Source organism: Eulemur rufifrons, chromosome 20 (assembly GCF_041146395.1).
Source record: "Eulemur rufifrons isolate Redbay chromosome 20, OSU_ERuf_1, whole genome shotgun sequence".
Lineage (NCBI taxonomy): Eukaryota > Metazoa > Chordata > Mammalia > Primates > Lemuridae > Eulemur > Eulemur rufifrons.
Genome location: NC_091002.1, coordinates 3,779,870 through 3,802,333, shown reverse-complemented (window position 1 = coordinate 3,802,333; position 22,464 = coordinate 3,779,870). Strand labels below are relative to the sequence as shown.

General features: G+C 42.9%; 1 protein-coding gene across 2 annotated transcripts in view; it reads right to left on the bottom strand.

Moving 5' to 3' along the window:
* Positions 1–22,464, bottom strand: part of TBC1D14 (TBC1 domain family member 14) — a 121,293-nt gene that overhangs the window by 25,737 nt on the left and 73,092 nt on the right. The window contains exons 1-7 of one of the 2 annotated variants that reach the window (XM_069495715.1): positions 19,540–19,568; positions 10,304–10,422; positions 8,665–8,747; positions 7,318–7,435; positions 5,172–5,278; positions 1,344–1,424; positions 311–405 (exon numbers count right to left, since the gene is read on the bottom strand). In XM_069495715.1, the coding sequence (XP_069351816.1) occupies positions 311–405; positions 1,344–1,424; positions 5,172–5,278; positions 7,318–7,435; positions 8,665–8,747; positions 10,304–10,422; positions 19,540–19,542 (606 nt within the window). In that variant the 5' untranslated portion in view covers positions 19,543–19,568. Of the gene's footprint in view, positions 1–310; positions 406–1,343; positions 1,425–5,171; positions 5,279–7,317; positions 7,436–8,664; positions 8,748–10,303; positions 10,423–19,539; positions 19,569–22,464 lie in introns of those variants that run through there. The other variant, XM_069495714.1, reaches the window with a different exon arrangement.

Here is a 22,464-nt window from a genome sequence, read left to right as displayed (position 1 = left end):
ACCTGCCAGATGAGGCCACCTGCACACGGCCCTTCCTGTGCTAGACCTACAGAGGCTGCAAGGCATGCATCCCGAAAGGACAAGAACGTCTTTAAAAGAAAAAGTATGGTCATATTAAATATTCATTGGAAAGGATCAGATATACTTATTTGAAAAAATCTAAATTATTAACAGTAAGACCCAGCCTACCCCACCCTCAGTCTCTAAAAAAACCTAAGAACTTTTCAAACTTGATTACAAATATATGCAGTTTGACATCTACGAATTTTAGATGAAACATACTTGAAAGCAACAAATCACCACTACTTACTTGCTGGAAAATGCAAAGATTAGGAAACGTTCTAGAAATGTCCAGTTTAATAAGTTCCAGACTAGCTTCTCTGTCTGCTGCTGAAAACCCAGCATCTGTCAGAAGATATCAAAAGTCACTACACTCCTCAGTGGCATGAATGTAGAATAATTACAAGGCTTTAAAGTTTTGTAAGAATGAAACAAGGAAAGAAGTTCTCCGAAGTACACTGATCTAATTACATCTTAACTCAGAGTCCACCTTCAGAGTATAGAATAGTTTATAGAGTTTCTTATTTTAGAGAACAAAAATTCCTATAGCACCAGCTAATCCTAGATCATTATCAGATATTTTCTAGATTCTGAAATCAAAATCTAATTTGATGTTACCTTCATCAACATAATCAGTGGAAAATAAGGATAAGCAAGGAAATATACACAAATGAACTCCACGCATTAAAAAGAAAACACCAAAAAAATCATTATTTGATCTCAAACATCACTGGTCTAAACTTAGTATATTTAGGAGCAGTATCATATTCATGTAACATTTCTAACAAATATTCATAAATAACTTGTTTTATATATTTTTAAATTCTAATACCACATAGACTATAAAAAAAGATCAATAAAAAACATACTTCTTAACCAAAAGAAGTAATCGTTCTTGTGTGTTATGGGAAATTCTAAAAGCATAATCTAGCAAATACCAGTGTTCTTGCTTCTTTGGAAGTAGTCCCCCCTTTAGGAGCCAATACTCAACTAATCCCAGGCACTGGGCTACTGTAAATCACGTGAAAAGCTTTTAAGGAAACGATATTGGTTACGACCAGCCCTCTAGCATGTTAAGACACAAATAGCTAGCAGGAACTGGTATGTTCTATTTCTTAAAAAAAGCTTTTTTTCCTTTAATTTTTGCTTCAAAAACCCTGTTTCCCATGAAGCTTTTAGAAATCCACATCAACCACTACTGCAGTGAAGTAAACTTTGTTATGTAATAAAGAATGCCATAGATAATGACCAAAGCAGCACGCTGGTTTCAGAAGGGTCTATACCTTCACTCTCCACTTCAGAACCTCCTGTGCTAAGGGACCGCCACCTCTCCTTGGCTCGGGCAAGACAGATGTCAAAGAGCTCTGGGGGAAAAAAGCATCTGGGTAAGTCTTATATGCATATGTATTTTTCACACACTACTATCTCCTTCAAATATTTAAGTTCAACTATAGTAGGCTTAATTGTACACTAAAAAGCTACTTAAACAATTCCCCCCAACTTTGCCTGAAAAGTATTTTCATTGTTTAAAGACACAGCAATGTACAAAGAAAGAATACACATAATACCACCATGCCCAGTATTTACCTCTGTTACACAACCCACGCACAAAACCATCTTATTTTGATTTGTGATTTGTCCACTGCCTCTACCAGACTGTGAGCTCCTTGAAGGTAACACTATGAAAGTCTCTCACTCACCTCTGCATCCAGAACAAACCACACTGGGCTTGACAGAGAACAATGCAACCAATGAATACCTGACTGATGGAGGGAGGGAGGAAGGCAGGGAGAAGCAGAAAACCATCTGGTCCAAGAAAGGACATGATGCAAGTGCTCCCACCTGGCACAGGCCTCCTATTCTTGCTGCCTGCAGTGAAGCAGGGGTGGAAGCAGATCCCAGGAATGGCCAGAGGCCTCAGAGAATAAGGGCTCTTGCTGGCAGAGAAGCATCACAGCAGTCACAAAATAACCTCCATATTTAGAACTTATTTTTTCGATAGTTCTTCTCTTTGGGTAGTTTGGTAATAGTTAAGTAATAACTCATGCTCACAAAATTTACTAGTTTACACAGACCTCCATGAGTATATCCATGCCCTATTCTTCTTCAATGGACAATAATGAAGACTAACCTCACAGAGCTCTTTCTCAGAGCCCTGCTTCCCCTACCCAGCCCAGTCCCAGCTGCCTCCTGTTCCTCTGGCCTCGATGCTTCCCAGCTCCCGGATGTCTCAGACCACTAATAATCACTAGTCAATCAGAGACTTTAACTGAAGCCACCCAAAGAACTTTCATCACTCTAATTTTTCCATCATTACTTTTGGAAAAAAAGCAGAGCACACCTGCCTTCTAGAGAGTGACACTATTTTATCAATATGTAACTCAAATTCTAGTGACATAATTATAACCCAACAAGTAAAATCTAGATTAAGGCCCTTGTTCTAGCCTTGTGAGGGATCCAACTTACACTCTGTGGTGGCCTGCCACGGCAGGAGGAGGTGCAGTTATGAAGTACAATTTCACAGCACCACTGCCCGCAAGGCAGCAACTCAGTGCAGGTGCTGCTGCCAGGACTACTCCGGCAGTGCTCTGAGCTGGTGGCTAGAGCACCCGGTGGGGCCTTTGCCTGCTCTTAGCCTCCAGGAGGCAGACCAAGCTTTATTTTGGCAGGAGATGGGTGAAAACCACTGTGTGGCCATGACCTTGAGGGAACCACTTCCCACATCAGGTATTTGACAGTTAGGGCACAGATGTCAGTAGCCTAAGGGTAAAATGGGTCCAAGTGTCAGAGTTTCAAAACTCTCCCCCTTGGCTCTATTGGTATGTATTTTGGGGTTGGGGTGGGAGCTAGAACAGCTACTACTACTTCTTCCCAGACACCCTGCCCCAATTTCAAAGTACAAGAGTGACTTAGGCCTCAAGAGTGAAGTTTTAATAGTACTGTTAGGTTGACTTGACTTTCAGTAAGTTTCCAATTATACAATCACAAAAAGAACAAAACTCTGTGGCTTCCCAAATCAAAACATGGGCTTCAGAATCAGCTAAGGCTAGAATCATAATCCTGGCCCCAGACACACTAGCCATGAGGCCTGGGGCACAGTCTTCACCCTTCCCAGGATGCTAAACGTTCTCGAGAGGAAAATGAGGTCAAGGTCACTGCCTATTATTAAATAAGGCATGTAAGTAAAGAACCTAACATGATGCCTGGTACCCAACAACTGGAGTCCAAGATCATTTGTGCTCTTACACCAGCTTGGAGATGCGGTAAAATTGAGATTAAGTAAGACCCAATAAGGCGGCGTTCACTCACCCAACAAGTATTTCTTGAGGACCTGACGTGCCGAGACTTGAGCTGGGCACAGGGACAGAGCAGAGAGCACAGCAGATGAGGCCCCAGCCTCCTGAACACTAGTTCTACTGGGGGCCACTGACATTAACCAGCTAATCATACAAGACAGACACAGTTTAAACAAAACGAGCCAGTATCAGGGATTAGACAGACATTTAAGACATATGATTGATCAATTAGCTATTTAGCACAATCTACTATGATAGGATCCATAGAAGGTTTTTTTTTTTTTTTTTTTTTTTTGAGACAGAGTCTCACTCTGTTGCCCGGGCTAGAGTGAGTGCCGTGGCGTCAGTCTAGCTCACAGCAACCTCAAACTTCTGGGCTTAAGCGATCCTCCTGCCTCAGCCTCCCGAGTACCTGGGACTACAGGCATGCGCCACCATGCCCGGCTAATTTTTTTTTTGTATATATATATTTTAGCTGTCCATATAATTTCTTTCTATTTTTAGTAGAGATGGGGTCTCACTCTTGCTCAGGCTGGTCTCGAACTCCTGAGCTCAAATGATCCGCCCACCTCGGCCTCCCAGAGTGCTAGGATTACAGGCGTGAGCCACCACGCCCGGCCCCATAGAAGGTTTTAATTTAAATAAAAGCAACCCAGTCATCAGTGAGAACCAAAAATGTAAAAAACACACAAAGTATTGTGCATTACATTCAATTTGCAGGGACAGGGTTATTGATAGAGTTTAGAAATTTTCAAGAACATGGACTGAAACAGATGCTCAGCAATTTCTGCAAATCTCAAATTCTAAGGATGCTTTTAAAAAGCTATTTCCACAAGTTAAATGTTATGCACCTTCTCATGTAAAGATATTAAACCAAATTTCTGAAGGTATGGATTTAGCCAAAAGAGGAGCTTTGGAGGGAGTTCACTGCTCCCATGTTCCCTCTTTAGTACCCTGCTGCACAGAAGCCAGTAACCATCCAACCAACCAGCTGACGTTCCTCAAGATAAAAATAGTAACAGGAACCCCAACTAAGAGAGAGAAGATACAAATTAATCTGCTTTAAACTCAAAGGCCTTCACCAGAATAAAAACTGCATCATCAACTCCACCAGCCAGTATTGGGCACCTGACAGAAGAGCAGGAAGGTGTCCCTGTCCTCCCTCAGCTTCAAGTACAGGCAGGGATACAAAAACAAGAAAGAACGGCTACCATTTATTAAGCACTTAAGTCTGTGAGCTCCTGGCACCAATTTCACTATGGCTGCACAGAGCTCTACAGAGTGCTTGGGACACACTGCAAGTGAATCCAGTCTGGTGGAGGAGATGCTGACGGCATGAGAATGGTGAGCGCAGTTCTCGCACAATGCCCCCAGACTTAAGCTACTAGCGCCCCAAGGACCTCAGTCCTAGCACAGTAAGTTGTCCCTGCTAAGGCTGTCTGAAAACAATCCCACAAAAAAAACAAGGTACCCTTGTACAATACATAACTCCACAGAAAGAGCCACCTGCCTCCACTCATTTTTACATCACAAGGCTAACCTCTACAGGACTTTGGTAAGTGGTCCTAAGGTACCTCACACTGATGAGCTGGTACCCACTATCCAGGCTTTTGCTCTGAACTATCAGGTAACCGAAACACCTACGACTAAACCCAGGCCTCCCAGCTGCCCCGTCTCCTGGAGGACAGTCACCTGGGCTCTCAAAAGACACAGCTTCATGGCAATGGTTGCCACTGTTAAGGGCAGAGGGAACAGAAGAAGCTAAAGGACCCAGGGGGTGGATTCCCCAAAGCTAGGATCATGCAAACCACTCACCGTGGGTGATATTTAACTCGTTGCCAATGGCTAAGCTCCAGACTTTGCCTCTCACACTTGGAGGGATTCCCTGCCACCACAAATCTCGAACTTTTCTAGAGCACCACCTGGATAAAAACAGAAGCATGAGTTTATGAGTTTGTTCTCCACAAAGAAATAGTTGTCTACCTAGCCCCAAACCACCAGGAGCTAGGGATGCACAGTTATATAAGGCACAGCCCCTGCCCTCAGGGAGCTAAGAGTCCAGGGCTCTGTAAAGATCAGATCAACAATCCCCATTCACTGGGCAACTATCATGACAGGTATTGAAAGATACAGCACGGCAGGGAGCACAGCAGGGAGCACCACAAGCCAGCAGGCCCAGGGCACTATTCTGGAGCCAAGTTCTGAGTAAGCAGTAGCAATTTAAGCACATGAAGGATGAGAAGGAGTTTTTGAGCAGAAAACACAGAAAAAAGAAATAACCCAGCCTCCTACAGAAACTGCACATAGCTGCACATGGGTGAGGAGGGCCAGACAGCACTGCTGCAGAGCTGGGGGTAGAAGACAGACCTCAAGGGCCCCATGAGGCGAGTCCAGAGAGACAGCAGACAGCCACCACACTACTATACAGGCGGAGCACTGAGGTTCAAGCTGCCAAACTCTAATTGTGGAGAACAACTCTGCTGACTCAGGACATTCGGGATTGCACAAAGTTGTTCAGATCTGCCGGTCACAATGAACACATACTGCCAAAAGACTGCACAACGCAAAGGTTCCGCAGACTCTCAAGGTGCTCCTGAACACAGCACAGTGGGGGAGCACAGGCTTTGAGGCTGCAGACACCAGCAATGTGGAGCAAATTACTTTTCCTCCCTGAACCTGTACCATTCTCTCTAAAATCAAGAGGATGAGACCTACCAGCCAAGGGCCGTTTTGAGGACTAAGCGGGATAAAGTACAAAAGCATCCAGCACAGCACCTGGTAGAGTCCATGTGCATTCAGTGGCGGCTGTTGCTTGTATATGTGCATTCAGATCACACCTAACACAGGACAGTGTAGGACGGGCCAGGGGCGGGCTCTGCTGCCTCTTAGGGAGCAACAAGTGTTCTGAGAACCTCTATTCCTGTTACTGGGTCCCATTTAAGAAAAACTGTGAAGTGTTTCCTGGCAGTAGCAAGCCTTCTGAGGACACTGCCTAAGAAAGCAGGCTCTGAACATATTATCCTCGTGGAGACCCTCAACAGGCAATATGACCGCTAAAGTGAGAGTGACACCCCGGTGAGTGTCGTGAGTGAGTCTCCAACATTCTGACATGCAGGGCAAGAGCACAGGGAAACTGGCATCCAAGCTCCTTATGTGCCTCTGTGCACAGCCCTGGGACTGCTGCCCACACACTTGCCCCTACCCATTCTGAACACGCAGGAAGAAACAACAGCTGTCCCTCAGATGTAAAGATGACAGCAGCTGCCGGACTCTGCGGGGCACACACTCCACTGATACTGGGGGTCATCACCAAGGAACACCTGGCCTCCACCCTCACAGAGATAAAGACAAGCTCAAGCAGACAGCTGCGGTATACCCAGAGAAGTCTGCCACAGGCACTTCCAGCCAGGGTGGGGGCAGCAAAGTCTTCCGTGAGGAAGACTGAGCTTTAAAGAACACATAGGAGGGAGTTAGCTTGATAAGGAGGTGCAGGGCAAGAGCACCAGGAATGGACATGCAAAGGCCCTGAGGCTTAAAAGCAGCACCACCTCTTGGCAGCTCCCCGGGGAGAGGGCTCTGTCCACACAGAGGAGACACGAAGGGTGAGGCTGCAGAGGGAGGGTAGGGCTTCTCACAAAGGGTCCTGCTTGCTAAGCTAAGGATTCAGATTTTATACTGAGAGTCATAGAGGAAGTTGCTGGAATTTTAAGTGGGGAAGTAACTCACACTGGTGCTTTAGAAAGACGGCTCAGCAGATGAGTAGAATATGAAAGTATCCAGGAAAGTATACCCAGGAAAGGGACAGCAAGGGCTGAACCAAGGAAGAGGTGATGGAAGATTCTGCAACTTAAAGTTACTACATCAAAGGTCTTGCTATCAGCTACAATGATACTGCTGCAACCAACAGATTCTAGAAAGAAATGACCTGCAGTTCAGCAGTACCCACTCTGTCATATCTTACATTGTTTCCCAGTTAGGTAAAATCTCATTATTCCAAGTAAGGACAGCATTTCCAATGCTTTCCTCTACTTTGCATCTTTCTTCCAGCTGCTTTTTCCTCCGCTGGGCTTCTTTCAGCTCTAGAAATCACAATTAAAAAGGAAAAAGAAAATCTATTAACTGATAACCCCCATTTTCAAGCTAGATGATTTTTCTTAAACAGTCATGCTGCGAAAACACTAGAAAAACGACACTGAAGTAGAGCAAGCTTCAGCTTTCAAGGCTTACTTTATACTCTATTGACTTTAGAATGCTCAGGCATAATCCACCTTTAATAAGATTTTTTGTTATAACACGCATACACAAAAGTGTACGAATAAGAATATAATTAAATTAATAGAAAATAGAAAATCCATGAAACTACCATCAAAACAACATAAGTTACTTGGACACCAGAAACCCTCTTGTGCTCCCTGCCCCAGCCTCTTCCCAATGTAAACTCCATGCTGATTTCTAACAGCTTAGGCATTACTCTTAATGTAACAATAGCAACTCTGAGAAATGCCATGTATTTAGTTTATATATACTGTTTTACTATGATAAAATGTATGTAAAATTTACCATTTTAACCACTTTAAGTGTACAGTTCGGTGGCATTAAGTACATTCACAGTGTTGTGCAGCCATCACCACCACCCATCACCAGAACTTTCTCAGTTTCCCCAAACTGAAACTTTGTACCCACTAAACACTAACTTCCCATCCATCTTTCCCCCAGAATCTAGCAACCACCATTCTAATTTCTGTCTCTGAATCTGACTACTCTAGAGACATCACCTAAGTGGAATCATATAGTATTTGCCCTTTTGTGACTGGCTTATTTCCCTTAGGATAGTACCTTAAAGATTCATCCATGTCGCAGCATGTGTCAGAATTTCCTTCCTTTTTAAGGCTAAATAATACTCCATTGTGCATATATATCACATTTTATTACATATACTTTTTAAATATCCTAGAAAAACAGTTCTTTAGGTGTTGGAGGGATTTTATCAAATCTAATCACATCTTGTAAATAAAGAAAACAGCACAGACAAGGAAAGAAATTTGCATGTCATTACTGGCTGAAGCTTTCTCTAGTATTTTTATCCTATACAATCTCCTTTCTCATGTAAGTTGAAAATGTTATTTTCTTGAATAAAGATACCAGGAATGGATAGAAACATGCATTTCTGATCAAAAATTATAAATTTCAAAGAATTAAAGCATTCAGTATAGTTCAGGTTCTACGACTCCAAAGTTAAAAAGAAAATGCCCAGAAAAACACAAAATCTTGTGCTGCCTTATATAACCACACATGTGAATCCCATTACCTCGTTTTTTGGCCTGAACCACCATTTCTTCATACTGTTGTCTGTGTTTCTGAGCTTCTTCAGCTGGTTTTGCTGGGAGATTTCTTGACAGGAAATAAATGGTTTTTCACAATTATAAATATCAAATAAGCCTTTGAGGAAAAAACCTGAAGCATTATTTACTAAAAGATGTAAAGTTCAAAGAACAAAACCTAAATTTAAGACTATGCAGTTCTTTCACAAACTAAAAATATTTTCTTATAAAAGCAAAGCACACTTAGTGTAAAACAACTGAATTATAATGAATAGAAAGAAGAAAATAACAATTATCCATAATTACAATGCAGATAATATAAACAATTTTTTGCTCTATTTTCACCCCATTCTCCAAACAAATTTTGATTTGACTGCAATACACTAATAATTGTCAACAGTTAATCCTTGCAGTAGGGTATCCCAATAGCTTTTGTTACATGGATATACGAATACATTTCCTGGCTAGTTTTTTTTAAGTGTGTGAATTTCACATTAGTTATGTGGTTCATTTGTTTTGGTTTTTTATATACAAATGTACACCATAGTTCTAAGCGTGTAAAAAATGGGTGTACCTTCAAATCCCATTTTAAAAAAAAATGACATGCTCTCTTTCAGAAACATGCTTGTAAATTTGCTGGCACTGGAATTAATGGGAGGGCAGCAGTGTCTGGCTGCTTGTACCCTTCATATGTGACCCACATTCCCTGGGACATTTCGAAAAATTGTCACTTGCTGCAGGAGAACATGGCAAGCCCCCCAGTTCACGTTTCAGATCATTAAAAGGATTGGCCTTCACTGTGCAGAGGCTTTTCCCAGTGGTCTCTATCTAAAAACTCTTCAGTCCTCCACCTCAGGCTTTCTCTCCCCACACGCCCACGATTTTCAAGGACCAAGAATTAACAAAGGAAACGTTTCTCCTTTAGATTTCACCAATTTTAAATTTCAGGGAGAGCAGGGACCTTAGGGATTAATTAAGGAGGTTTTATAACGTCCTTTTTCTTTTTTAAACAGGGGATCTTCTATTCAAACACAATGTTCTATGGAAAGTCAACACTTAAAAGTAAGTAAGCTGTGACCTGGTACAATGGAGCAATCCCTTGTACCCCACTAAGATCTCCAAGCCCCATCTCCTTATCACATAGCAGGAAACCAGAGGCCCAGAAGAGAGGTAGGGACCTGCCTAAGATCACCCATAGGCTGCTTGATGCAGATCCCAAAGAACCCAATAGGCTAGTCCAGAAATTGTTCTACAATATCAAGGTACCTCCAAAATACCCACATTAGAGTACACTTTCCAGTGTTTCTTGCAGTTACAAACCTATCATTTATAACAGCTACTTAAGTTTTTCCTTTTTTTTTTTTTATTTTCTGCCCTTGGACATTGAAAAGTATTTTAAAATCCTAAATTAAAAAGAAAAATCATCTGAATAGGAAATCCTGGTCAGAACTTCTATGCTAAAGGACAATTTTCCAAATTAGTCATTTACTTTCATCACAGAACACATGTTAATATAGGGAATAAGTGATGACAGCTGACCTTTCTTCCCTCTTGCGACCCTAGCTCCTTTCTAATGAAAAGCAAGTTCTAAAACAAACTCTTATAGAGATTCTTCTTAAGACTCACGCTGGTCTGTCTTCGAGGATGAGCGCGGTGGTGGAAAGTGGCTCAAAATCAAGATTCTTCCTCACATTCTGCTTTGGAGAGGGTGGCTTGCTAGGTCTTCCAGTTTTGTCTTCATATTCCTAGGACAAAGAAACCAGGGATGATTTGGGGCCCAGCTAATTATGATATTATGAATTGTCTTTCTGAAAGCAAGAAAGTTTTTTGGTAATGAAGATCCTTTAAGTCAACCTTTCCTGCTATTCAGAAAGAAAAAACTCTGACTAAAGGGTTTCTATAGCTCTGAAGTTGAAGCCACTGCCTTATGCCTGGGCACTTCCCTTGCAGGTGGGGAAGTTACAAAAGATCTCATTATCAAAGCAACCCCTCTACAAGGGCCCACCAACATTGTCTCAGGTCTCCTATTTCCTGTATAGGAGCCATGTTTTTTGTCTTGTGGACACTATAAATTTTAACTGATTATTATAATGGCCACTGGGAAGCCATCATTGCAAACTGTTACATAAATAATTTTGCCATGCCCTGGAAATCTAAGAGTAGCCTCCATAACCATTGGGTCGCCAATTTGTTCCATGGATTGCAACCACAAAAGCTTAGTCACACCTGGTGACAAACATTCCAAACACCCAGCCAGAAGAGTTCAGGAGAGCCAAGCAAGTTGGTGCTTATGAAATAATGTGTGGGGAGAGGGGTACCCTTAGCTCTCTGCAAAATCAAAAACCAAAATTTTCTCATTGCCTATTACAGATGAGGTTCTCAGGACCATCCCCCCTTAAGGGAAGATAATCTAGTTGGGAAGATAGGACAAACAAATGTGCAGTTAACCTAAGATTTCAATAACCATTCCAGATAACAAGAGCATTGTCATGAGTTGGTGATTAATTGGTAAATGCATTTTATTGACACTAGCTGTCAAGAGGGGTATTACTGGTAAAATTATTTTGCAAATAACTACTCTCTCAGCCAGAAAGGCCTCTAAAAAGTAGAAAGAAAAATAATTTCCTCAAAACACATAGGCTATGAGAAGGGAGCGCAGCAATACGCAACAGGTAGGCGGGTGGGGCAGTTTCTGTATATCCAGACAAGGTTAGACATCTCAACACTCTTTACTCTGACTTAAAATTACTTCCACTTACCAAAAACTAAGAAAATGGATTCACTCCTTCATGGATTCAAACATCTGAGTGGGTACACTATGCCAGGTACGTAGCCATGACTTAACTTGGCACTAGCCATCAGGAGGCTTCAAGTCTAACACCTGAATATCAAAATCTTCAGTCTGATAGGAAATCTACCAAAAACTATGTTGAGAAAGATTTTGATGCACATTGCATTTTAATAAAAACTAGTAATGCATACCCCACTAGGTGCTATGCCTGGTCTAGTGAATTGTATGCCAAGACCAAAAAGGTTGGGCCCAAAACTTAGATGCCCCAGAATTTGAATGCCCATTTTCCATTTGCTTTTGTGTGCTCTACACATGTTGTCTCACTTTATCTTCACAGCAATCTAACTGGCAAGTGTCATTCCACTTTACAGAAAGGATAACTGAGGTTCAAAGTGAAATGACTTGCCCCAAAGCACATAGCCAGCAAGGTGCTGGGCCTGCAGGACTCCTTCCACTCTGTCACTCTGAGCAGGCACAACCTCTTTTACGAAGGTAACTCAAGCAAACAGGTGTGTAGTTTTACAGGGAAAAGGCTGAGTCCCACATGGGTTAGGTGTGGCCTCTGGAGCTAGACAGGACTGGGAACAAATTCAGATTCACCAACCACCTGCTGTGACCTTAGGCAAAGTACTCACTTCACATCCCTGAGCCTCATTTCCACACCTGCAAAATGGGAAACAGTACCAACCAGAAAGGGCTGCTGTAAGGAACAGGGAGAAGTGAAGGCCTCTGGTGCAGAGGGAGTGTTCGGTAACGGCAGTCCTTACTGGTATACACCATTACCTTTTTTTCTCCCGTAGACCTGAAACAACTATATATAGCAGAAAAAAATGTTCTAGTGCCAAATAACAACCAAGGAGTCCAGCCAAGTCAGCAAACAGCACAGATATGAAAAGTAGGAGTAAAAGGAAGCAAATGCCTTGAGTCATGAGCAAAAACATCAGATCTCTTCAGGCAGAGGTTTTTACTATTAACACCACTACCAAGCAGTGGCAGCACTTTTCAAGGGCTCTACACACACTGAGTTAACTCAGTTTAACCTTCACACCAGCCCTCTGTGGGAGGAGCTGCCCCCGCTCCCAAGTCACAGATGGGCACGTGAAGGCCCCAAAATGTCAGTGACTTGTCCAGCTCAGCAGGCGGGTGGAGAAGCTGGATCAGAAGCCGAGCACTGTGGTCCTGCAGCCCCATTTCTCACCACAGAATTCACGCAAGCCACTTGCAGACATGAATCGGAAGTAATTTCATTATTCACATTCAGTCTACATAGAGCTTTCAACCATGACAGAAACCTGTAATACTGCATTCAGTGCACAGATTACTGAAATGATGGGTCAAATACTTACGTTTGAATCACATGGAGCAATGCATGAATAAAATAATACAATAATAGAAACCTGGCCTGCCCATACTTGAAATCTCAGGCAAAGCCTTTTCAAAACCCTAAATGACATTTCAGAATAGGAACGGCATTGGAAATGGCTACAGATCCTACTCCAAACCTAGCTCTCCCATGGCTACCCAGAGGTATCAACATTGGTTCACTGTTCAAGCCAGACAAACCGACTTTAGAAGCAAGAAAGACTGTTCACAGCAAGAAAAAAACCAAACAACCCTATCAAAAAGTGGGCAAAGGACATGAACAGAAATTTTTCAAAAGAAGACAGAAGAATGGCCAACAAACATATGAAAAAATGCTCAACATCTCTAATCATCAGGGAAATGCAAATCAAAACCACAATGAGATATCACTTAACTCCAGTGAGAATGGCCTTTATCAAAAAGTCCCATAATAACAAATGCTGGCGTGGATGCGGAGAGACAGGAACACTCATACACTGCTGGTGGGACTGCAAACTAGTGCAACCTCTGTGGAAAGGAATATGGAGATTCCTTAAACAGATACAAGTAGACCTACCATTTGATCCAGCCATCTATTGGGCATCTACCCAAAAGAACAAAAGACATTCTATAAGAAAGACATCTGCACCCCAATGTTTACAGCAGCACAATTCACAATTGCAAAGATGTGGAAACAACCCAAGCGCCCAACAATACATGAGTGGATTAATAAAATGTGGTATATGTATACCATGGAGTACTACTCAGCTATAAGAAACAATGGTGACATAGCACCTCTTATATTTTCTTGGACAGAACTGGAACCCATTCTACTAAGTGAAGTATCCCAAGAATGGAAAAATAAGCACCACATGTACTCACCATCAAATTGGTTTCACTGATCATCACCTAAGAGCACATTTAGGAATAACATTGATCGGGTGTTGGGCAGATGTGGGTGGGGAAGGGGATGGGTGTATACATACATAATGAGTGCGATGCGCACTGTCTAGGGGATGGACACATCTGTAGCTCTGACTCGCGGGGCGGGGTGGGGGGAGGCAAGGGCAATATACGTGACCTAAACTTTTGTACCCCCATAGTATGCTGAAATAATAAAAAAAAAAAAAAGAAAGAAAGAAAGAAAGACTGTTCACTCTAAAGATCTTGGGAGAGGATAAAAAACTCCTGGACAAAGAACACTGAGAGTTGTGAATTATCAACATTAGGGGCAGCAATTGATATGGCAAGAGCCAAGGCTTTGGGAGCAAAAAGACTGAGTTGTAAGTCCTGGCTTTGACCTTAAACAAGTCACCTTGTCTCCTCAGCCATAAGCAGCAACTGTGAAGACCACTGTGGTGGTTAAAAGAGACCATACAAGGAAAATGGCTGCTGCCCACCCAAATGCTGAGCCCCTTTTGTGTTCCCACCTGAACCCAACATATCCTCCCAAAGTTCTACTCTGCATGAGGCCAAGTTTTAAATTCTCTTAGTTTAAACCAAGTAACAATGCCCATCTTGCTGTGCTCATCAAAAGCCCTACAGGCTAGCAGGTAAAACAAATCGCCCATTCAAGTGACTGCTGCTGAGCCCAGCCTGGACAACCCTAGTGAGAATTTACAACGGGATTCTTCAATGTTCTAGTAGCATATCAGTTTAATCGGTAGTGACAGCACTTGTTTAAAAAAATGAAACAATAAAACACAGAGCACCCATAGCAAAGGCAGTTTGTGTCAGTTCTACACCTAGTCATATCTGTGCAGTCTCAACTTAAACTGTCTAACCAGAAGGTCATTTCTAAGAAATGTGCAAGCTGGTAACTTAGAAGCACACCATTTCAAATTCCTTGCCCTGAGCAGTTTATAAGGAATCACGCTGAAGACAAGACATACCAATGAGGCAGCAGCAAAGAGAACATGCTGCACCTACCCAGCAAAAGTTCAGGGGAAAAAAGTAGGCAGCCCGGGTACCTGAGCAGGGCCTCAACTCCATGCAGGGGCCCATGAGCAAAACAGACTTAGCAAACAGGGGTAACACGGAATGGGACCACATCGGGCCTGGCACTTTAGGAGACCCTTAGTCCCCAATCTACCAGGGTTCACTCAATAGGGGCAGTAAAATGCAGGAAGAGGATTCCACATAGGTGAGACCTTAAGAAATGTGGGGGCCGGAGGTGGTGTACACACACACATGCTACAGAAGCCCAGAGAGCAAGATGCGTATGGCTAGGGGGAATCATCTCACAAAGGAGACTATTTGAGTGGACAAGGACAGGTAAGACCTGGGCTAGAGGCCATGAGGGAGAGGCATTCTGACAGCACAACCAGTGGCCAAGAGACGCCCAAGAGCAGGCTTATTCATGGGTTAGCATGAACAACAGAGAATGATGCTGAGTCAGAGTTGTTCTGCTCTAGATTTGACGGGTCTCAACAACAAGCTCCCCAGAGCTGGTGGGATAAGCCCCAAGAGAAGGAGTACGAGCCACACTTGGTGGAGAGCCAGAAAGCAGAAAGTGTGAAGAGCGGAAGCCCAGTAGATGCATCCAATGGCAGGGTCCATGTTACGTGTATGATGTGCATAGTGCTTAAGGCAAGGAGAAGGGCACTAGACTCCTGAATTAGACTTAAAATTTGTCAGTTAAAAAGAGAAAAAAGGCTGAGTGCCGTGGCTCATGCCTGTAATCCTAGCACTCTGGGAGGCTGAGGTGGGAGGATTGCTTGCAGTCAGGAGTTCAAGACCAGCCTGAGCAAGAGCAAGACTCCATCTCTACCAAAAAATAGAAAAAATTAGCCATGCGTGGTGGCATGTGTCTGTAGTCACAGCTACTCTCGAAGCTTAGGCAGGAGGATCGCTTGAGCCTAGGAGTCTGAGGTTGTAGTGAGCTAGGCTGATGCCACTGCACTCTAGCCAGGGGCGAAAAAGCAAGAACCTGTCTCAAAAAGAGAAAGAGAGAGAGAGAGAGAGAGAGAAAGCTAGCCTGCCTCTACCTCTACAGACATTTGTTTTAAGAGAGGAAAAAAAAATCATGATTCTCAAACAATGAAAAGAAAGTATTCCTAGCAGAAAGACAAGAGAGGTCATCAATGCCACTTACAGAACTGGAAGAACACTACAAAAGAGAGCCAATGATGCCAATAACCTGGCCAGGAGAAGCCCCCTTACTTTCTGGAAGGTGGCCCCTGGCTTCCTGGAAATTTATTTTAGCTAGGAGGAGAAAGGGTCATCAGTCAAAACCTATGCTCAAGTCTCCAACTCAACTATCTATAGTATCAAGATCCACCTATTAAAATAACCCCTGTGGGATTAGGAAGTAAGTCTGGAATAAAGCTACCACCAACACAAGCAGGCCATTTAGAGCAGCAGTCCCCAGACTTTTTGGTATCAGGGACCGGTTTCATGGAAGACAATTTTTGCATGGACTGGGCGGGGGGGTGGTGGGGGGTATGGTTTCAGGATGATTCATGTGTATTACATTTATTGTGCAGTCAAACCTCTCTGCTAACGATAATCTGTATTTGCAGCTGCTCCCCAGCATTAGCATCACCACCTCAGCTCCACCTCAGATCATCAGGCATTAGATTCTCACAAGGAACCTAGATCCCTCGCATGTGGAGTTTACAGTAGGGTTCAAACTCTTATGAGAATCTAATGCCGCTGCTATTCTGACAGGAGGTGGAGCTCAGGTGGTGATGCAAGCAATGGGGAGCGGTTGTAATTACAGATGAAGCTTCACTCGCTTGCCTGCACCCAGGTTCCTAATAGGCCACAGAGCGGCACTGGTCCACAGCCCAAGGGTTGGGGACTGCAGATCTAAAGCAGTAGTTATTATTTTTTTTTTTTTTTATTTTTATTTTACAGAATCAAAGAGTCTAACAGTATATCTTGTTAGATACAGTATGTCCTCATAATGTATACATTATTTCTTGTACAATGATATGAAATAATATGGGAAATATTCATGATAAATTATTAAGTGAACAGTGCAAGTTAAAAACAATAGTTTCATATTTTTTTCCCCACCCCCCCTTTCCCGAGTCAGCACCTTCAAATGTTACCACTCCCCAAACGGTGCGCAATGCACTCATTGTGTAGGCATACCCCCATCCCCTCCCCCACCCCCCACCTCAGTCTGATGTCCAATTGGTGTCGTTTCCAGATTTGTATTTAGGTGATGATCAAGGAAACCAATTTTCTGGTGAGTACATGTGATGCTTGTTTTTCCATTCTTGGGATACTTCACTTAATATAATGGGTTCCAACTCTCTCCAGGAGAACCATAGAGATGTTGTATCTTCATCATTCCTTATAGCTGAGTAGTATTCCATGGTATACATATACCACAGTTTACTAATCCAATCATGTATTGATGGGCATTTGGGTTGTTTCCACATCTTTGCTATTGTGAATTGTGCTGCTATAAACATTTGGGTACACGTGCCTTTGTTACAGAATGACCTTTTTTCCTTTGGGTATATGCCCAGTAATGGGATTGCTGGGTCAAATGGCAGGTCTACTTGAATCTGTTTAAGATACCTCCATAATGCTTTCCACAGAGGTTGCACTAGTTTGCAGTCCCACCAGCAGTGTATTAGTGTTCCTGTCTCTCCACACCCACGCCAACATGTGTTGTTTTGGGTTTTTTTGATAAAGGCCATTCTCACTGGGGTTAAGTGATATCTCATTGTGGTTTTGATTTGCATTTCCCTGATGATTAGAGATGTTGAACACTTTTTCATATGTTTGTTAGCCATTTTTATATCTTCTTTTGAAAAATTTCTATTCATGTCCTTTGCCCACTTTTTGATAGGGTTGCTTGATTTTTTCTTGCTGATTTTCCTGAGTTCTAAATAGATTCTTGTTATCAGTCCTTTATCTGATGTGTAGTATGCAAAAATTTTTTTCCATTCTGTAGGTGGTCTGTTTATTCTCTGGACTGTTTCTTTGGCTGTGCAGAAGCTTTTTAATTTAATCATGTCCCATTCATTTATTTTTGTTGCTGCTGTGATTGCCTTGGGGGTCTTCTTCATAAATTCTTTGCCTAGGCCAATGTCTGTAAGAGTCTTTCCTACATTTTCTTCTAGAATTCTGATTGTATCACGCCTAAGGTTTAAGTCTGTTATCCACCGTGATTTGATTTTTGTGAGAGGTGAAAGCTGTGGGTCCTGTTTCAGTCTTCTACAAGTGGCTAACCAATTCTCCCAGCACCATTTATTGAATAGGGATTCTTGTCCCCAGAGTATATTCTTTCCCGCTTTGTCGAAAATTAGGTGACTATATGAGGATGGTTCTATATTTGGATTTTCTGTTGTGTTCCACTGGTCTGTGTCCCTGCACTTGTGCCAATACCAGGCTGTTTTAAGAACCACGGCCTTGTAGTATAGTTTGAGGTCTGGCAAATTAATACCTCCCATTTTGTTTTTGTTGCTTAAAATTGCTTTTGCTATACGGGGTCTTAAAGCAGTAGTTATTAAAAGACTGACTTAAGCTAGTATCAGTGACAACACAGCCACCACATCTGCACAGGCTGAGGACCCAGGCAGCCTGCAAGGGGGAGAACCTTGGGGACAACATCAGGCCTGGGTCTGAACCATGACCCCCAGCAATATGACCCTAAGCACCTACTCCACCCCGCAGCCTTCCTCATCTGCTAAATGTGCAGGTTAAACGGGAACTGATAATCCTAAGATGCATAGACACAGCAGGTGTCCAGAAAATGACAGGGAGTATGACTGTCAGCATACTACCATGAAATTACTTTTCAAAATATTTCACTCTAAAAAGGGTACTTAATTAATAGAGTTGTGGAAAAGACTAAATGAGACTGAAGTGCCTGGAATCTTCAGCTGGTTTCACACTTTGCCATTTGTAACAGCAATTGATTGCGAGAGTGGGGCGTTGTTTCAGAATCTGGGATTTGTTCTGCTTTGCCATTTTGAGCAGGAAAAAGTGGCCCATTCAGGTCTTACAAATGCTCTGCTTTCCATGAGACAGTTCCTGGTGATCACTGAGGCTTAACCACACAGTAAGTAAAGCCCCTGATAACACCTGAGGGGCTCCTCCCACCTGGATTCTTTTATCTAACTAACATGCAGGATTCTCCCAGAAAGCATCCTCTAAGTTACTGGCATTTGGGGAAGCAACTCTCAAGAAACCTTTTGCAATCGTTATATTCCTTACAAAGCATCAAGAACACAAAAGTTAACATGCACACTGATGAATGAAATTAAACCTCAACTGGATTTTAACATGCCTGCTTGCTGTGGAAATCTGAGCACTTCATTCAGCCCTGGAGCACACAGGGTGCATGCAGTCTCTTCACACAAAGCCTTCCTCAGATCACAGGCAATGCCATTCCGGCCTCAGAGGGGGTAGCCTGGCCTGGACTGACCTGGCTCTGAAAACAGGATGCAGTTGCATTTTGGGTGATAAGAATGAGGACTCCAAGGACATGCTCTTACAGTCTCTCACCGTACCCATTAAATGTGAAACCTGCAAAAAAATTAGGTAGAAACACAGACACAAAGAATGCTAGGGAGGAAAAAGCGCATCACCAGCGTACCTAAGCGAGCTTCATTTTCAGCTCGAGAAGACAGATCCGTGTGATGTTCGCACACGCACCCGCGCAGGACCCCAGGGCCAGCCACCAGGCTGGGCAGGCCCCCGGACGGGGCAGGCCAGGGCGCCCCGCAGAGGCGCCGGCCCGCCCCCCACACCCTATGGCCCAACTCACCATGAACCCGGGGCCTCAGAGGCGCGCGGCCGGCGGCTCCATGCCCCAGCGAGCGGAGGGCCGGCCTCCCTCCCTCCCTCCTCGGCGGACCGCGGGCTGACGCGCACCGCAGACCCCGGCGGCGGGCGGGGCGGCAGGCCACACAGTAGCGCGCAGATGCAGCGCCGCCGATCCACGCTCTCGGTCTCGGCGCATCAGGCCTGGCTGGCCGGGACCCTCCCGCGGGGCGACGGGAAGAGCGTGCGGATCTGGATCCCCGGCCCCACCTGCGTGCTGGCGCTCTGGGCCACCCTCACGCTCTCTCCAGGGGAAACTGAGCTCCGGGGCGTCCCCTGGCCAGTCTCAATGCTCGGCACGAAGCAAGTCGTGCTGCACCCACAGCACACAGATAATGCGCTGGAAAATGTTAAGTTCTCTGTTGTAAGACTACCAAAAAAACTGAGAGATATGTTACCAAAAGTGATTATACAAAAATATTAACAATGTAACCTCTGGGTAGTGGGGTGATGACAAGCAATTTTTACTTTTTTAATGCTCTACTGTCCATGTATTTTTTACAGTAAGATTAGTTTAAAACATCAGGGAACACACAAGAAATACATACTGATAGAAATCTGACTAGTGGTTGCTTCTGGGCGGGATGACTGGAAAGGGGCATAAGACATTTTTGGGGGTTACAGAAATGGTATCTTGATATGCATTCATCTAAACTCACTGAATAGTACCCTTCAGATCAGAGCATTCCACTGTTTGTAAATTATACCCCAACTTAAAAAAAAAAAAGTCTTTAAAGTCTGTGTAGGGTCGGAATTATTTCTGGTCAGCCCATGGGTCCAAACTCCTAGGGCTGAACAAACTCAGTCTGAGGCAACACAAGGCTCTCCTTCCACGATGGAGCCTCGCACAAGTCCCCTGGGCTATGAGTAGGAGGCTTCCCTCCAGCTGATGTTCTGGAATTTAGAATTATCAAACTGCCAGCAGAAATTTCTTCACTCAGAAGCCTGACACCCACCAGGATAAAATAAAAAAGACAAGGACAAGTGGTAGAAAGGATGTGGAGACACTAGAATTCTCATAAATCCTTAGTAGTAACATAAAATGGTGCAACAGTTTTGGAAAAGAATTTGGCAGTTTCTTATACAATCTAACATACACCTACCACATACCTACGAACCCACCGGAGAAACTCGTCCACAAAAAGACTTGCATGTAAATATTCATAGCAGCATTATTCATAATGACCAGAAACTGAAAACAATCCAAATGTCCACCAACTAAGGAATGAACAAACACCACAAACAGCAATGCAAAGAAACAAACTACTGATACATGCTACTACTACTACATGGATGAACCTCAAAAATGTTATGCTAAGTGAAAGATGCCACACAAAAGATAATTTACATGATTCCATTAATGTGAAATTTCTGAAAAAGGCAAATCTCTATAAAGAAAGCAAATTCACGTTTTCCTGGAGGTGGGAGTGAGGATCAACTGCAAATTGGGCATGAGGGAAATTTTTCAGGTGATGAGAAATATCCTAAAACTTTGGGTGATGAAAATATTTTAAAACTAGATTACAGTGATAGTTGTAGAACTGTATAAATTTATTAAAATAACTAAACACAATGAGTGAATTTTATGATGTATTAATTATACCTCAGTTAAGCTGTTTTTAAAAAGTAATGGTAGAATAAAAGGGGGAGAGGTTGATTCTGGCTGGAAGGATTAGGCAAGGCCTCGTTAAGAAAAATTACCTGCAATTTGGAAATAAGGCAGAAGCAGAAGGGGGAATGTCTTTTCAATTCATACCTGAACATTTTTAACGTGTCTGCCTAAAGATTATGTAATTCTCTAGGAGACCATACTATGCTATTTATTACTCAATGAAAGCCCAGATACTGTGAAGTTACATATTAACTTGTAAATTTATGCCCAATAGAAAAGATAGCCCCAAAGATTGTTTTATTGTCACCACCAGTATGTTGAAATCTAACCTAGCAATCTATACTCTAATTCTTTTTGGTATCTATATGCACACACACACACACACACACACACACCCTTAGTTCCTTAAATGCTCTTGGAATCACTTTTACCATCTTACCAATCTCCTCAAGGCATCAAATAAATCTTTGACTCCATGGTCACTTAAAATTTTTTTAAAAAGGTAAATGTCAGGCCGGGCGCGGTGGCTCACTCCTGTAATCCTAACACTCTGGGAGGCCGAGGCGGGTGGATCGCTCAAGGTCAGGAGTTCGAGACCAGCCTGAGCAAGTGCAAGACCCCGTCTCTACTAAAAAAAATAGAAAGAAATTATCTGGCCAACTAAAATATATATAGAAAAAATTAGCCGGGCATGGTGGCGCATGCCTGTAGTCCCAGCTACTCAGGAGGCTGAGACAGTAGGATCGCTTAAGCCCAGGAGTTTGAGGTTGCTGTGAGCTAAGCTGACGCCACGGCACTCACTCTAGCCCGGGCAACAAAGCGAGATTCTGTCTAAAAAAAAAAAAAAAAAAAAGGTAAATGTCATAAGAAAAATGAAGAACTAAGGTTTGCAAGTTCAGCTCTTAAAAGGTTGCTTTTTAGTGTTTTGTGTTTTTTTTAAGCCATTGTTTACTCAATCTGCAACAGGCACATACTTCCACCAAATCAATGTTGCTGACTTGTCTTTGAGGCCCAAATAACATTTCAGCAAGGAGGGATTTGTTAGTGAGTAACATCAATGTTTTCTGTAAATCAATCACTAAATTATACTTTATACTTGCTAACAAAATTAAAACTATAGCGTTAATAGAGTGAAAAAATGTGACTATGGATTAAATTCTGGGCCTTTCTCTTCCTGGCTTGAGATTTTAAAGAAATAACAAAATACTTGAGTCTGGAATTATATAAACTGGCTATAATTAAATTATGTGACCTACC